This window comes from Nyctibius grandis, chromosome 5 (assembly GCF_013368605.1).
Source record: "Nyctibius grandis isolate bNycGra1 chromosome 5, bNycGra1.pri, whole genome shotgun sequence".
NCBI classification, from domain to species: domain Eukaryota; kingdom Metazoa; phylum Chordata; class Aves; order Nyctibiiformes; family Nyctibiidae; genus Nyctibius; species Nyctibius grandis.
In genome coordinates this window covers 53,691,934-53,708,417 of record NC_090662.1, presented here as the reverse complement: position 1 = coordinate 53,708,417, position 16,484 = coordinate 53,691,934, and the positions used below count along the sequence as shown (strand labels likewise).

At 39.3% G+C, this 16,484-nt stretch overlaps 1 protein-coding gene across 2 annotated transcripts in view; it reads right to left on the bottom strand.

Annotated features, from left to right (window-relative positions):
- Positions 1 to 3,297: 3,297 nt before the first annotated feature.
- NUDT4 (nudix hydrolase 4) overlaps positions 3,298 to 16,484 on the bottom strand; it is a 32,188-nt gene continuing 19,001 nt past the window's right edge. Inside the window, exons 3-5 of one of the 2 annotated variants that reach the window (XM_068400730.1) lie at positions 10,076 to 10,120; positions 7,505 to 7,592; positions 3,298 to 6,050 (exon numbers count right to left, since the gene is read on the bottom strand). In XM_068400730.1, the coding sequence (XP_068256831.1) occupies positions 5,848 to 6,050; positions 7,505 to 7,592; positions 10,076 to 10,120 (336 nt within the window). In that variant the 3' untranslated portion in view covers positions 3,298 to 5,847. The remainder of the gene's footprint in view (positions 6,051 to 7,504; positions 7,593 to 10,075; positions 10,121 to 16,484) is intronic. The other variant, XM_068400731.1, reaches the window with a different exon arrangement.

Below are 16,484 nucleotides of genomic sequence, written 5' to 3'. Positions count from 1 at the left end.
CATCGGGGTAGCTCAGTTTGTTGCTAGGGAGTTGTCACCTTTGATGAGCCCATCACTGAGGCACTGAATGCTCAAGAACCCTCAAGTTAGGGAGCACTGGGAGGTACGGTACCTGTGGTTTCTGTGTATCACTCATGAGCGTTCCCAGATAGAGAGATTGATGCAAGTGTGGCAAGGAAGAGAAATATTATTATTTTTTAAAAAGGAAAATATGAATTTTTTCACATGGGAAACTCATCTCTGACTGGAGTACTTGTTGCGAAATTGTGTTTCAGATACTCCGGTGTAGGCTGGGCTCTTCAGAGTTGCTGTGAGTAGTATTTTTGGTTCAGGCATAATCTGCACCTCCCTGCCTGACATGTACCCACATTCAGATGTCTGTGATTTCTGTAGACAGCCTTGCAAGGTCAGTTGTAAATCTGAAAGATTTCATATATGCTGTTCACTGAGATATGCTCATCTCAGCCCGAGTACCTGCTGGGCCTTCAGAAGTACCACTGCTGTGGTTTTCCCACCAGCTCCTCTCATTATTATTATGGGTCACACTGAAGGCTTAGGATGGGTACTGATAAATTTATGGAAGGATGTCTGTGGTCTTATGCCCCATGCACAATTATTAAAGGTGGGCTACTCTCAGAAGAATAAGACACAGTAAGGTGATTCTAGTATTTTTCCTTTCTTCAGTTGCTGTGGATGTTTACCTGCCTTATTCAAAGACAGGTTGTGCTGGTGGCGTACCCAGACAGCAGGAAAGAAGGAAGCGGTTAGCACAGTTAAGCAGCTGAGTGGCAGCAAAAAGTCCCTTGGGACAAGGGCCTTGTTACAGAGTCCATCTGGATGTAACGGGCACCAGGCCACAGGTAAGCCAGCAGCAGGGTAAGTGCATAAGGTGCTGGTCTTTGGCCAGCAGCATGTGTTGCTGTATGTGCTGCTTCATACTGTCTATCCATCAGAATGGGTGGTCACAGATATAGAGGAAAGGCAATTGGGAACCAGTGTTGCCACTGAGCTGCTTAGAGTTGGGTGTGGGCCATCAGGCAAATAGCAGCTAGTGATACAGCAGGCTCGTTCAGTGGTGTCTAGCCTTCCTAAACTACCTCTTTGAACAGCATTTCCTGCTTATTTAGGGACATAAAATTGCCCAAGAGCATTGTCCTGGTGGTGCACAGCCTGGAGCACTCAGATTCCCACAAGCAGGGACATGCCTGTGGCTGCTGAGTTTGTAGGTTGAGGCAAAACCATTGTCCTCCTAATGTGGATGCACAGTGCTGGCTTCATCACTTCAGCTGAGCATGCAGTGCCTAGCTTAATGCCACAGCAGTACTGAGGCTAGAACAGTGTCAAAAGAAAGAGGGTCAGTTTAAAGAAACCCAAACACATTAAACTTAAAAACCTTAAGATTCTTATGATCTTCTGAGTCTTGGAAAAGTCAAGCATTTTGCCTTTCCCTCTGCATGTTGTGCTTAGACACACACACCACCCCTACTTGTGTGCTTCAACTTCACCGGATGCATGGGAGATACTCTGATAGGAGCCAGACAACAACAGTAAAACTCTTAAATCTGGAGAAGGATGTGTGGTAACTGTCTACTTGTCAGAAGTCATACAGAGAGTGGGAACAGAGTAACTGCTCACTGTCACAACAATGTGGAAGGAAGCAGATTCAAAAAGCAAGGCAAGAGGAGGTGGGTCTGCAGGAGCAGACTGAGCTCCAGCAGTAGTCTCCAAGCTGGGGTGGGTATTAGAGACAGGTATGTTCTAAGGAGGCAGGGGGTATGGTGTCAAGTTCAAGGAAAAGAAATCCATGCCTTGTAACAGCACAAAGAAACTGTGGCTGGCTGGGGAGGATCCTGAGCTACAAATGGTGTTAGGCAGGGGCATACTTGAGGCAAATACTTACTGCCCTGTTGCTACCAATTCCTGTAGGCAAGGGACTGGGATATATGGCCCTTTGGTCTGACCTGATGCAGCTGCTCTCACTGTTATTGTACAGGTACTAAATACATGTCTGTGCTGCAACTGGCAGGTAGGAAGATAATGAAAGGAAGTAGAGAGTTAGAAATCTCATGGGTCTGGTTAACAGTTCCATCAGAGAGAGCTGTACAGGGAGTGAGGGCAGTTGTGCTGTGATGAGCTCTTCAGGGGGCTCTTCCACAGCACTACGTGAAGCTACAGTTGCAAGGATGAGGCAAGAAGTAGGAAACATTAGATGAAACTAAGTATATTTTAGAGGGGATTGAGGACTCTTGCACAAACGCTTCTCTTGCAGTATTTGCCATGGAATGACTACATCCTTCACAGGACTAATTTAGTTTTTATTCTGGTATTTCTCAAATATAAAAAGTCAAAATTCTTACATCGATCTTTAAAGAAAATCCATGCAAGCAGGTCAAAATGTTTACAACTTAATTTGCCCCCCCCCACCCCTAACCCCTTCCCTTCAGTTTTCACTTCACAAACCATTTTGGTAAGTAAACCAAGTGTTTGCCTCTCAGTTTGTTTGTTTTTTTTTTTTTTTAACAGCACATTGTTAAAAGACCAATGCTAGGCTAAGTCAGGGATGCAGTAAGCACCAAAATAAGATTTTTCACTTCAACAGCCTCTCTGCACTACCTCACTATTTCTTGTGTTTAAAAGCACATCCATTTCACTTAATTCTGGCTCCACATGACTTTAAACTGTAAAGGCTATTTCTGTTTGATACCACCATAATCTAACTCCTGATACTCTCAAAACCCAACAGCCAGGAGAAGCAGCATTACAAACTAGACTTTTTGAAAACTGCAGATGACAACCTGTCTCTTTCCTTTTTTCTCTGGAGAACCAAATCTGGATATACTGTACAGAATTTATGGCATGAGAAAAATCCCAAATCTGCTCTGTATGAAATAGGTTTGGCCCATCTAAACAGAGATGCATATAAAAAGAAAATGCTCCTACATTTAAATTGATAGGTAGTAGAAAAAACTTCAACCTTCCTCTTCTGATTTTTACACAGACCCTTTCTGTTGAAGCTTAGTGTCAGGTTTCATCAGGACTGAAGCCATACCACTGCCTGTTTACTACAGTTGTTTCCTGTAGCATCACTGAAGTGATTTCAATTTACCTTTGCAATTCACAAAACATTTATCTTTGAAAAGGAGCAGAAGTCAAACTAAGCTTCATTCTGAAGGTTGCATAGAGACTGAAGAGATTGATACAATGAATGCTGTTTATAAAAAAAAAAACCCAATCTGTCTGGCACTACTGAACAGCTCAAATGTGTGACCAAAAAATGACTAAAAAATAACCAAAATATTTATAGGCAATCAACTCTGAGTTTGTTAGCAACAGCAATACTGTACATTTTTACATTATTATCAAACACATAACTCAAGAGTTACAAAATAAGATCATGCATTACCACTAGATCTCATACAAGCTTGGATTGGTTTCATTCCAAGAATCTGAGACAGAAGCATTTTTATGAATAAGAACTCAAACTCTGGATTCTTCTTTTAGCTTTCACAGATTCTATATAATCTTGTTAGAAGAAAGCCTGTACACGTTTGCTCAATTTAAAGTGTTAAAATGACTACTGAACAAAAAAGTGAGCATCAGAGTGATCAAAAAAGGGAGCTAAATTATTCACTCTTTCAAAGGCAACTTTAGAGCCAGAGGTACCCTTACACACTGCAGGTTTGATTTTAACAAAGATTAGACATTCTTCAACATGCTCAGCTCTACCTTCTTCTGTTTTACCTGGCAAAACAGTGCTTTTGATAGACTGCTCAGTTTAAAGAAGTGAGCTGAGCAAATGGTGTCCCTATCTGGATTAGGTTCAGTGTAATGTACGCATACACGCGCGTGCACTGCTGAAATATCGACACTCCTTTGCCAGGCCCCCGCCTCATGACTGAAAGGCAGGATCAGCTGTTGGTTGGCCACACTTCCACCTTTTAGGTGCACCTGAACAGAGTTGTGTGTTCTTTCCAGTTCTGGAAGTGACCTGGAATAGGAGATACAGGGATGGAAAAGCAGCATCCTACCCAACATTTCAGAAGTCTTCGGCTTTGTGGCTCATGCCTCTTGTCAGTAGTATTTATGCCTCTTCAAAGAGAGCAGCATTAAGAGATCAGATCATCTGTCTCCCTAGTTTCAATGCATTTACATATGGCACAAGATTGGTTTTCTAAAGAGTAACTTGTGGCAACAACATTTTTTCCTAAAAAAGTGTAACAGCACAAAAAAGTTTAATTTATAGCAGCATTTTACACAATTTGTGTTAAAAAAGTAGAAGTTAACCATTTGTGTATTGAGTAACAAAAGGTTTAAATTACATTTATTTTCCATTTTACACTCACTATTTACTAGTTGGACTATTTACAAAGGTTCAATGTTGTATAAGAGAATGAGCTTTACCTAGAATAAACGTCACATGTGAGGTAATGGTCTACCTCAACCTCTGTTTTGTCTGGCTATAGAGGAGGTACAGTTGAGTTTAGATCCTAGAAAAAATTCAGAATTAGGATGTTCATATGAATTAGATTGTGTTCTTGTAGAAGAAACCATACACACACACATACACAGAGAGAGTAATCCTATGGTAAAAACATTAAGACCAACAGTGGATTTAGTTTTCATTTTTTGGCTGAAAAAGAAGAGAAAATAATTAAGAATAGGGAAGTTGTCAGCTGTATCTCATTTATTCCAGCTAAGTTTTATCAAGAGGACAGCTTTTAACTCAAGAAGCTAAAGCAATTGATGTTAAAACAGTAAAACTGAAGTATTTAAGAATTAACTTAAAATTGGGGCCTTCAGCACAGCTTCTGAATAAGACAAAGGAACATTATTTCTCCATTAGTCTAAGTATCAACCCACTTGCCATCAAGCCCAGGAGGTGCCACTACAGGCTCCTCCTGCTGGGCAAGACACCTCAACACATGCTTGCTAACAGACACCTCTGTAACCTAAGGGTGCTCCCTTGGTAAGTCTTACTTTCCCCTACACATTTTTAAATGACAACAGAATGCAGGAACACTACATGCAGTGAGATACTTCTCACTGAAGAGTAGAAGTTTTTAGAACCTGCAGTGTAATTACACCATGAACAAAACATTATCAAAATGGTAAGAGGAAAAAAGTGGGGGAAGAGGGATCTACAGTGCTTTTCATGTCAGTCTTCTGACAGTTCATCAGCTGACCAAGTAATGAAACAAAAGTATAGTGGATAGTTTTTGGTAGCTGCAAGACAAAAGTTATTGTTCTTGCTCTAGTTATACATTACAGGAAGATTGCATAGGACAAGGCAACCTTTTGGATAACTGAGGCAAGCAGTGCTTAGTGCCGGTATCCTTTGCTCTCAACGAGCTCAGCGTGGTTTAGTGCTTTATTGTAGTCACACTTATGCATTTCTGCTTTCAACACGCCCATTTACCCAAAGAGTGCCATCTTATATCTTAGCGCTTCATCTGTGGATACCAAATAAGAGTTTAGTATAAGACTATTTGCTCAAGCATTTTTCTAAGCAAGTACTCTTGCGGAACTACTGACTAAAACTGACAAGTCTTAAATAAGCTGAACACCAGTGAGATGCATATTTTATTTTAGCAGATATGGAAATTTATATACTCAAGTTTCTTTTTCTTTAAAAAATGGCCTATTAAGGCATCTTAAAAAAATCCATATATGGCTTTGGTTTGCTGAAATACTATTTTACATTGTTAAAAAGAAAAAACATGTTCAAAGAAATTTGTCATTATGACACATTCACATATTTCACTTAGAACTGACAGTTATACAGATGCCTACACGTGATCACAGATGCCTCCCCTTGTGATGACACGAATAAAAAGGTAATCCAAATGTTTATCTCACAGTAGAGGGCAACCCGGAAGTCTGTGCAGAAGTGACATACAAGGAGTTATTATCTGGAAGGGGGGGAACCACAGAGTTTCCATTAGTGGGCGAACAGCTCAGTTTCAGTTTTTCCAAGTACTCTGCATGAACTGGCTTGTGACACTGAAGGACCTTGATTGCATCTTCTACTTTAAACCATTCTCTTTTCCTTCCTGAATGAGTATAATCCACAAAGAAAAAGAGAGTTACAAATCTGTAACAGCACCATTTGTTGCTATCTGATCATTCACTTCTACTCATTTCAAGTTCAAGTTGTCAGGCAAAAGACACAGTGGAAAGACATTGAAAGAGCTGATGAACACAAGAGATTCACTCAAGCTTACTGAAGTGAAATTCATGATAAAGCCTTTCAGATAACTCTCTTGAAGCAGATACTGGGCAGATGATCATGTGACTGTTCATATGTACCAAAAGCTACACCTATAGTCCTTACAGAAAAGAGTATTATTATTTAAACGACTTAATACTGCCTTCCTACGTTGTCATGCCTAGCACAAAACCAATCTGCAGAATGAACATGCATGAAGTTACAGAAGAAGAATGGCTTGGTCTGATTTAGAAAGCAGCATTCCATACTCAAAATATATCAATGTACAGAGTTACTCAGGTTAGCCGTAAGTTTTCAAAAATAATATACCTTATACCAGAGTTATTTTTTAAGTTCTAAGACTTAAGTGCATGCAATTAAGAGACTGCACTCCCCACAACTTGATAGTATCAGAAACAAAACATTCTCTCTCCACCTGAAAAATTGAGCACAGTTTTGAAACTACCCTTATATTTACATGCCATTTGCTGAGAGATTAATAGCACTAAGTTTGTGAATGTTAACACTCCTAAAGCGGCACCCTCCTGAAAAGGGCAAAGCATAACCAAAGTAGGATGTCATTTTTTATACCAATTCTTAGTTAACTCAGATTTCAGCTGGACAAATACACTGAATGCACTAAGTTTTGGTTTTGTTTGTTTGTTTGTTTTAATTAAGGACAAAAACCAGTTAATATGTTTACTTAAATTAGAAGTGGAAGATCCATACTAGATCATGAAGTATGTTAGTATAACTAAACTTCATGACATCAGTATCTGTATGATATAGATGCATATATAGGAATAGATACCTCTTAAGGTCAGCACTGTCCCTACTGAAAAATAAGGCTAAGGTGAAAGTAAATAGTAGTGATTTTTTTTTCTCCCAGGAGAATCAGGAGAAACTTTCCAAAGATTTTTTTCAAAGACACTTTCAAAAACACACTGGAGTATCAGACAGCAAAACATTCTACTTTTTAAGGAAAAAATAATTAAACAGTATAGTATTTGGCCTAAAAACAAAATTAAAAGCTGTATCAGCAACTAGTAACGAAGGTTATTCCATCTTAATACTTAGAATATCCTAATTAATAGAACACGAATAACACGGTATGTTGGAAGCAACCCTAGTTATACGTGTACAAAAGTGTCAAAGAACAGCATCACAATTTCCAGTAATTTCAGTTTATAGAACACAATTAGTATTTCCCCTCAAATTATAGGAATTGCTTCAGAAAATGAAAGATGTTTGCTTAACACATTTTAAGTGTAGCTCATGGAAGACAGAGAATGGGTTTACCTATATTAACTGAATCCTCCCAGTCTTCCAGTATTTCCGTCACAGTAAGAACATAAACGTACGTCCTATGCTTCCGATCCTGGTTCTGCTTGAATATTAGAAGTAGACATTTTAATTCTCAGCAAAAAAATAACTTAGACTTACCACAACTATAAGATTAGAAATTACTTACCACTGGGGGATACTTGCCAGCAAAACATGGCTTTTATTTTCACTAAATAAACATCTGTACTGAGGTAGGCCCAAAAGGATGGGAAAACTTTTATTTGAAACAACGGCTATTCTATTTTACTAGGCTAAAAAAAAAAAAAAAAGAAAAAAAAGAAAAAAAACACAACCCAAAAAACACCCCCAAAATCACCAAAGCAAATTTGAAGATTGTGAAGTTGGGACCAAACTATGTTCTTGGTCATCCAGTTTAATATTAGCAGTTGTCCACTAGTAATGCCCATTACTTATCTTTTACGTATGTTGTAGGTTACCACAGTAGAGTGCATTTGCTAAAACTGTTTCACAACTTATGTTCCTAGATGAAAGGTTATTCAAAAAACCTTTGCAAGATGGAACCACTATCATGTGGCCAGATCATCTATGCAATGCTGGCTATAAAGTTTCACTCAGTAAGTGAGGCAAATTAAATAGACTATGTTTGCAATCATGACAAATGCAAAAATCATTACCATCTGTCACTCAACAGGTTTGCCATGTTAGCAGCACTAACCACCTATTTAGAAAGCACACGCTTTTTGAACAAGGCAAGTCAAATACTGAGACTGACAGAGAAAGCCTGCTTAGGGCAGGGTCGCTGTGCCACAACCCACCCACGCAAGGACTGTGTAGACATCACTCCCTGCTAGCTCCAAAGTAGGCTAGCAGCACACTCTGCAACGTGCTCCCCTCTAACCAAACCATACCGCCCCTTGGAGCTCCTAGAAAACCCAGGACCATCTACAATTACAGCTATATTAAGAACGAAGAGAAGTTACGCCCTAGCTCTTCTAACCGATGGTTTTATCCTTGTGCCAGTAACCATTCCTACTTAACTCTCTTTCACTACAAGCTTAGTATAGTTTTAAACTGCAGTGCTTTACTAGGAAATAAAAATACTCCAAGACAGTTGCTTGTCAATATCGCTATTAAAGGGAGTGAATACATCTATTAAAAAAAAAAAATATAATTTCTGGCTGTAGTTCCAGAACACAAGGACTCGGCGGCAATATAATTTCCATTTTCTCTTTACTTCTATCTCCAGGTCGCAACATGTGGCACTCTCAATGGTATAACAACTGTTTGTGGGGCCACGCTGTGAAACTGAATTAGGGCCTTAATTAAAGTCAGCAGTAAGCGAGAAAAGTGACACTCAACACATTCTTTATCTCCTCTGGTCTAGATGGTGGTAAATGGCTTCAGAAGAACAGAAAGCTAAATTATCAAAGAATCATCATCCCTTGCAGCCCCTGTTTTGAGGCAACAAGATGACAGGTATCCTGTCTTTTTTTGGTCTGAGCTGAAAAATATGGAATACTTCTGCAGACTAACCAGCAGAGTTAAACAAACAAGTTTTTACTGCGTAGGACCATCCAGGTGTATTCATAAACCCAAATCAAATCAGAAAAAGGGTACCAGGTATAGCAAATGCTACTAATTACAAACAGGAACTTCTCTTAATTTTGTCATGGTTTCCATAGTTCACAATAGGAACACCTTTAGCACTGTATCAAGTAGTCATACATGACCAAGTAATATTTCACACAGGAAATCCCTAGAAGGAATACACTGCCTCCCAAAGTTGCTTTTATAATTAAACTGTGAAGATTCATACCTAACTACTAGACGAAGGGACTTCCACTCTCACCCATCATACAGCACAATGTAGCAACGTTGGGTGTACTATGATCTGAACACTCACACCTACATTTCTACAGTCTACTCCTGTCTAGAACCTGAGCAGCAGCAGGCAATGCCAACACTAAAAGAGTTATATCTAGTATGTGTCCTTGTGCTGTCAGTAGTTCAGAGTCTGATGCCTACACTACAAAATACAAGTTTTGAACTACATAGTATTGCTGTTAGATTCATCTGTAATCCAAAGGTATTAACTTTTTTTAGTGAATCAAAGCCATATGAGATACCTAAATTGATAGGTCTGTATATGAACTGTGTGAAAGTTGACAAGTTACTTCAGCAAAATCTAATCAGAGAGGAAAAGTCAAAATACAGCCCCAAAAAAGGCATATGTGACATTTCAGAAATCCTAGATCTATCACTGTTCATTTCACTTTTTTTTCTTTTAAAACTTTTAGATGTTGTCTGAGTACTAATTTAATCTTTCCAGTGCAGTTCTAAGTACTTTGAAATCTTCCTATTTAAACCTTTACACATCATGTAACAACTAAAGGAAAAAACCTGTCTAACATACCATTTCCAGTAGCATTGCAAAATTAAAGGCAGGTAGTTCTTAAGAACTTAAGTCTGATTCTGTTGTGTAAATGTTAAGTTTCTGTAGTTTATTGACTCTCACAAAAAAAAAAAAAAGAACACTGTTTTTAAAAGGTAAAAGAAATAGCTCACCTCAAATATCCCAAGCAGTCTGCCTAGCTTTCCCTTTACTCCAGCCTACAAAACAAACAGGAAAAAGTGTTAACATGCTTTTTAATTTAAAAACACTAAAATATCAGTACCAGCCCCCTATATCAGCATAAGTGAATTACTCCTCCTTATTAGGGTTATTTAAGCAAGTGTTTTAACGTAATTAAGTAAGTTTTAATTAAGACAGTGCTGCATTGCTTCTACAGTTTCTGGTTTTAGGTACTTAGAGCATTAGAACACCCCAGTGAGTGGATCAAAGAATACATAAATCTTTCAAGTTTTCCATTCAGAACAAAATACTGTTTTACTTACCATGTTCTTTGTGTACTGTATTTTATTAGAGAGAGAAATGACATCCAATACTTAAATAATCCAGGGAAGTAGATAGGACAAGAGAGAACTTAAAATAGTACAGTAATAAATCTAGAGAAGGAATCATTAAAACTCCACTGCTATTTTACACAGTAACTTAAGTCCAAGTCTTCAAAATACAACAACAAATTAAACTGTAGGTTACTGGGTGGATCTTGCAGCATAGTGACTTAATGTACGCTAGTCTTCATATCAAAGTGTAGCTTTTGGCATGTAAGCTTAAAACAAAATTTATATCCCCAGTTCTCTACAGATTTGATTCTTTTTCTAGTTAGTAACGTTAGAAAAGGCTTTAAAGTTTAGAGTTTTACTCCAGCTTTTAAAAACCACCCCTATGTGGATCATCAGCCTGTGCTTGGTAATTTCTATCAGTACAGTTATGGTAGTCGTTATGTTCTAAGACTCTAGGGTTTGTTTCTCCAGAAGTAATATATAATGCCTCTTCCAACAGAAGTATTTTAAGATCATCCATTTATTCTAAACAAATCTGAGTCCATACGCCTGAGACATAAAAGCATATGTAGTCTACTGGTAGACAAAGCCATATTTAGATTTTATTTTGTCTTGTTGTATAACCGATATTTAAAATAGGGCTTCTTAGTGCTAAGATGACATTTTCCAGTCTTCAGTCTTTCTTTCCATCTTTAACCAAAGAAAGTTACTTATGTCTTATGTCTCTATATAAAGGACCATATGGATCTTAATTACATTTTAATGAGTAAATCTGACAGACAACTGGGCAGGCTTTAGCAATAAGTCTAATCAAGATGTTACAAGTTAGTGTTTTCTGTGTCTTTCTTTTTAAAGAAAGCAGATGGCTGGTGTTATTTATTAAGCAGTTTTGATGAAGGAAGTCTGACTGCAGCCCCTGCAACTCAACAAGCATTTTGCTTATCTAAAGGAAGAGCTAGCCTAAAGTTAATACAAAACTACATACAATATTCTTCTGGTCATCTGCTGTGACGACAGAGATACCTGTTAGAGCTCATGAAGCTGAAAAACATAACTGGACCTGCTGGATAAGTGATTAGGCAGCACATTCATTATGAAAGGCTCCGGGGAGACCTTCTAGCAGCCTTCCAGTACCTGAAAGGGGCCTACAGGAAAGCTGGAGAGGGACTTTTTACAAGGGCAAGTAGTGTTAGGACCGGGGTAACAGTTTTAAACCAAAAGTGGGTAGATTTAGAGTAGATATTAGGAAGAAATTCTTTACTGTGAGGGTGGTGAGACACAGGAACAGGTTGCCCAGAGAAGGTGTGGATGCCCCCTCCCTGGCAGTGTTTAAGGCCAGGTTGCATGGGGCTTTGAGCAACCTGGTCTAGTGGAAGGTGTCTCTGCCCATGGCAGAGGGGCTGGAACTAAATAATTTTTAAGGTCCCTTCCAACCCAAACCATTCTGTGATTCTATGAAAGCGACAGACCCTTATTTTGTTCTGAAAGGGTCAGCTATGCCACAACAGGCACTAAAAATTGTTTGTGCTTTACAGGGGGTAATGAAAAAGCATTTATTAGCCTAAAAGAACATATGATGAAGAAATATTTAAATCTTACTGATCCATCCTAATTTCCTCAACATTACAGTATCTTTTTTAAAAGAGAAGCAGAACCTAGAAGGCTACAAACTTATGCTTCTGTCCACAATTTTTGCCTTTCTTCTCACGCAGCTGTATCTGGGAATCACTATATCCTTTAAGACTTCTACTTTGTGGTAAACCGAACAACTGAAAAAAAAGCAATTTTCCATCATCCTATTCCATCAAAAGTAACAACATGAATGTGGGATTAGTCTTTTTTTACTATTTCAGGTGTCCAAGTGTGCAGTTTTAGCTGCACAAGTTTTGTAATTTCTTCCCTCAAGTTGCAGCAAAGAACAAGATTATTTAATATCCTTAAAGCGATGGCTTAATGGCATGACAGAGAGCCCAGTACAGACTCTGCAGGTTTCTCAAACATTAAGAAAAGCTTTTCCAAGTACCAAGGAACTGCTCTAAAGGGGACTATGCTCTACCAGAGGGGGGAAAAAGATGACTCCCCCTCACCCCAAACCCCACACAAACCTCAACCAACCCACTCCCCAAAACAAAAAATTTCAAGATTTTATAATTCTTTAAGAAGTCCTAGCCAAGGCCTTATTTACATTACAAAGATTTCTTAAAGGCAGGTCTATGGCAACAGGACTGTTGAAGGACAATGCAGGAGGGCTTCTTTGAACTGGAGTCTGACAATTAACTGACATCCAACACATGGCACAAACACAATGACCAGGTAAGTTTACCAATACGGAATAGCTTTCATAGAGGAGTTTTTTCAACTTAGTAGTACACCATAGTCACACTGTGACTTTATCAGCAATGTTACTCTAAGTGTAATTTACTTAACAGCTTCTCTATTCTCCCTCCAAGCAAATCAGTAGTTTAAACAAGTACTCTTAGCTGGGTAATTCTGAGTGAAACAATTAAAAGCATTCCATTACATAAAGTGTAAAAATTCCCCAAAGCTTATAACAAAGCTTTTGTGAAACCAGACGTTGCTATGTAAATGTGATTACTGTCACCGATGCCTGGTTACTCTCTAGGCAGAGATGTGCTTTCAAAATGTAGCATCATTCCTGCAGACAGTAGCATCTTTTGAAACCTCTATACCCAAAAGTATAAAAAGGTGGTAACTAGAGTCTCATGATTTTTATCTCAAAGTAATATATTCAACTGAATCATCTTCATAGTTTAAAAAGTACCATTAAACTGACTGTGATACTTTTTTTTAAGTGCTTTTGCTAACAAAAGTATTTCCTCCAGGTTCTTACCTTAACATAGTTCCTCCAAAATGCATCAAAATTAAGTGCTAGAGGACCAAGAAATGCTTCAGCTTTTTCCCTAGAAAGTCACATACAGTTCCCACTTTCCCAATCACAAGTTTCTAATCCAATACACTGGTTAAGTCCTGGACTTTGAATCATTTTTGTCTCTAATAAAAATATTTTTCTTCCTTTGTCCATTATGTGCCCATGGCTGTTAAAATACAGTTATTTACAGAATCACAGAATGTTAGGGATTGGAAGGGACCTCGAAAGATCATCTAGTCCAATCCCCCTGCCGGAGCAGGATTGCCTAGACCATATCACACAGGAACGCGTCCAGGCGGGTTTTGAATGTCTCCAGAGAAGGAGACTCCACAACCTCTCTGGGCAGCCTGTTCCAGTGTTCGGTCACCCTCACCGTAAAGAAGTTTTTCCTCATATTTATGTGGAACCTCCTGTGTTCCAGCTTGCACCCGTTGCCCCTTGTTCTGTCAAGGGATGTCACTGAGAAGAGCCTGGCTCCATCCTCATGACACTTGCCCTTTACATATTTATAAACATTAATGAGGTCACCCCTCAGTCTCCTCTTCTCCAAGCTAAAGAGACCCAGCTCCCTCAGCCTCTCCTCATAAGGGAGATGTTCCACCCCCTTAATCATCTTCGTGGCTCTGCGCTGGACGCTCTCTAGCAGATCCCTGTCCTTCTTGAACTGAGGGGCCCAGGACTGGACACAATATTCCAGATGCGGCCTCACCAGGGCAGAGTAGAGGGGGAGGAGAACCTCTCTTGACCTGCTAACCACACCCCTTCTAATACACCCCAGGATGCCATTGGCCTTCTTGGCTACAAGGGCACACTGCTGGCTCCTGGTCATCCTGCTGTCCACTAGGACCCCCAGGTCCCTTTCCCCTACACTGCTCTCCAACAGGTCTGTCCCCAACTTGTACTCATACATGGGGTTGTTCTTGCCCAGATGCAGGACTCTACACTTGCCCTTGTTATATTTCATTAAATTTCTCCCCGCCCAACTCTCCAGCCTGTCTAGGTCTCTCTGAATGGCTGCGCAGCCTTCCGTTGTGTCAGCCACTCCTCCCAGTTTGGTGTCATCAGCAAACTTGCTGACAGTGCACTCTATTCCCTCATCCAAGTCATTAATGAATATATTGACTAGAACTGGTCCCAGTACCGACCCTTGCGGAACTCCGCTAGACACAGGCCTCCAACTGGACTCTGTCCCACTGACCACCACTCTCTGGCTTCTTTCCTTCAGCCAGTTCACAAGAAAATCCTGTAGGCTACAATAAGCCAGTGAGTCTAAACTTTGGGAGAAAAGCCTGAAAAAACAGCATTTCTTCTGGCAGACAAGCTGTTGAATTAAGTGCTACACCCCCCCAGAATGATTCCCTAAGGAAGCCTATGAGTACTGTGTAGGTAAGGTCTCAAATCTGAATTTATGCATATATTTTAGTATTAGTCTAAATCCAACCACACGAGGGAAAACTGGCCACTTCATCCCATAATCTGTCTGGCCTGGAGGTCATTCCCTGTTGGCAGCTGTAGCCGTACTGCAGTCTCAGATGTGCAGTCATACTTGCCTTTTGTTTCCTGTAGATGGAGCAAGAGTCACGCTGCAGTTTAATTTGTATGCTAACGGTCTACCAGAGCAGAAAGTTACTTAAAACCTGAAAGATTTAAGCATTATTTTTAACTGTGGGATCTGTTGGATAGTACCTTAATGGCTAGGCTCCTGAAGGCACAGTGCAAGACTATTCCTGCCCTTTCTTGCATACTCTTATAAAACCCAAAGGGTTTCATTGTACCTGCTACAATCTTTCAGCTGAAAGGGTGTTTTATTTATTTACTTTTAAAAGTATCTACCTAGTCCTAGTCTGTAACACCCAATCATTTTTCAAGTATTAGACACTCACTGGAGTGGATTCCTCTATTTCCTGCGAGAGGTCTTATTTCCATCTTTCATGCTACCCAATTAAAGACTAAGCTCCAAATTCATTTAGATAAGGTTTAATACCTTTCTGTAATTGCTTTATACTGTAACTTCATTTTAGTATTCTACTTTCAAGTTTGTAAAAACTTACTGTACCTAAGGAACTTGACAGGTTATCTTAATTACTGTAACCTGGGAAATGGCAGACAAACTTAAATGAAATTCACACTAAACATTTAGCAGAGGTAAAACCCCAAGTCATTAACATGAACAGAACTTAAGCATTAAATAAAAAAAAACCTGGAGTCATGCACACAGGCAGACTATGGGACAACTATAGTGCATGTAGATTTGACTACAAAGATCTTTGCTTGGGTTTTAAAACAAACATTTTTAAATACATGACTGTTGGTGGGAAACTGAGGGATGTTTAGAGCCAGTGGGCTATCATATTGTGAGCTATTAGCACTCCTACCATTAAGAAATGCCATTACAACTCCCACTATCAATTTCTCTATTTTTATAAATTAATGGAAACTGATGCTTAGTTTGTGCATGACCCAATACTGAAGAATCACAGTTCAAACCAGTGCCACAGTGTGCCTCCTTTGAAGTTTATTCATTCACAAAACTCTTAACATTCACTTCACTGCACTCTAACAGCTTGCCAGGTGACATTGACCTTAGTATAAAAATAGAAAGGACATCCATCTCTAGAAAGGTTAGTATGAATTTCCATGGCTCAAGTCAACCCCCTGAATACCACTCTGGCTTTTCTTCAAAAATGGCGCTTTTCTTTGCAGTCTCGTGGAAGCACACAAGATCTAGTGTGCAGCTTAAGAATATTTTACTTTAGGGCATGAACTTTTAATGCTTATCAGCTACACAAGCTATCAAACGCTGGAAACCCTGAAGCTGTAGAACAAGTGTCACCAAATGATTTTTGCTTGTTAAAGCCTCCAGCCTTTGAAAAATCTTGACGCATTCGCAAGCACAGCTCACAGTCGAACATGGCTGGCAAGTCTGTGTCTTACTCCAGACCACCATAGAAAAAGCATAGCCACTGTAATAAAAGTGAATAAAAATTGGTTTAACTTCTGAGCAAAATGACCCTGCTAGCACCACTCAAGAGCTTTACATTTGCTGAGTTCTTTTCTTTACTTTTAGAAACAGTTTCTCTCATTGTGTATAGACACTGATGACGTTGGCATTTTTCCAGTCATTTACAACATGCAGCTTTTCTATAATGAAGCCTCTTACTGAAATTTTGATGGCAA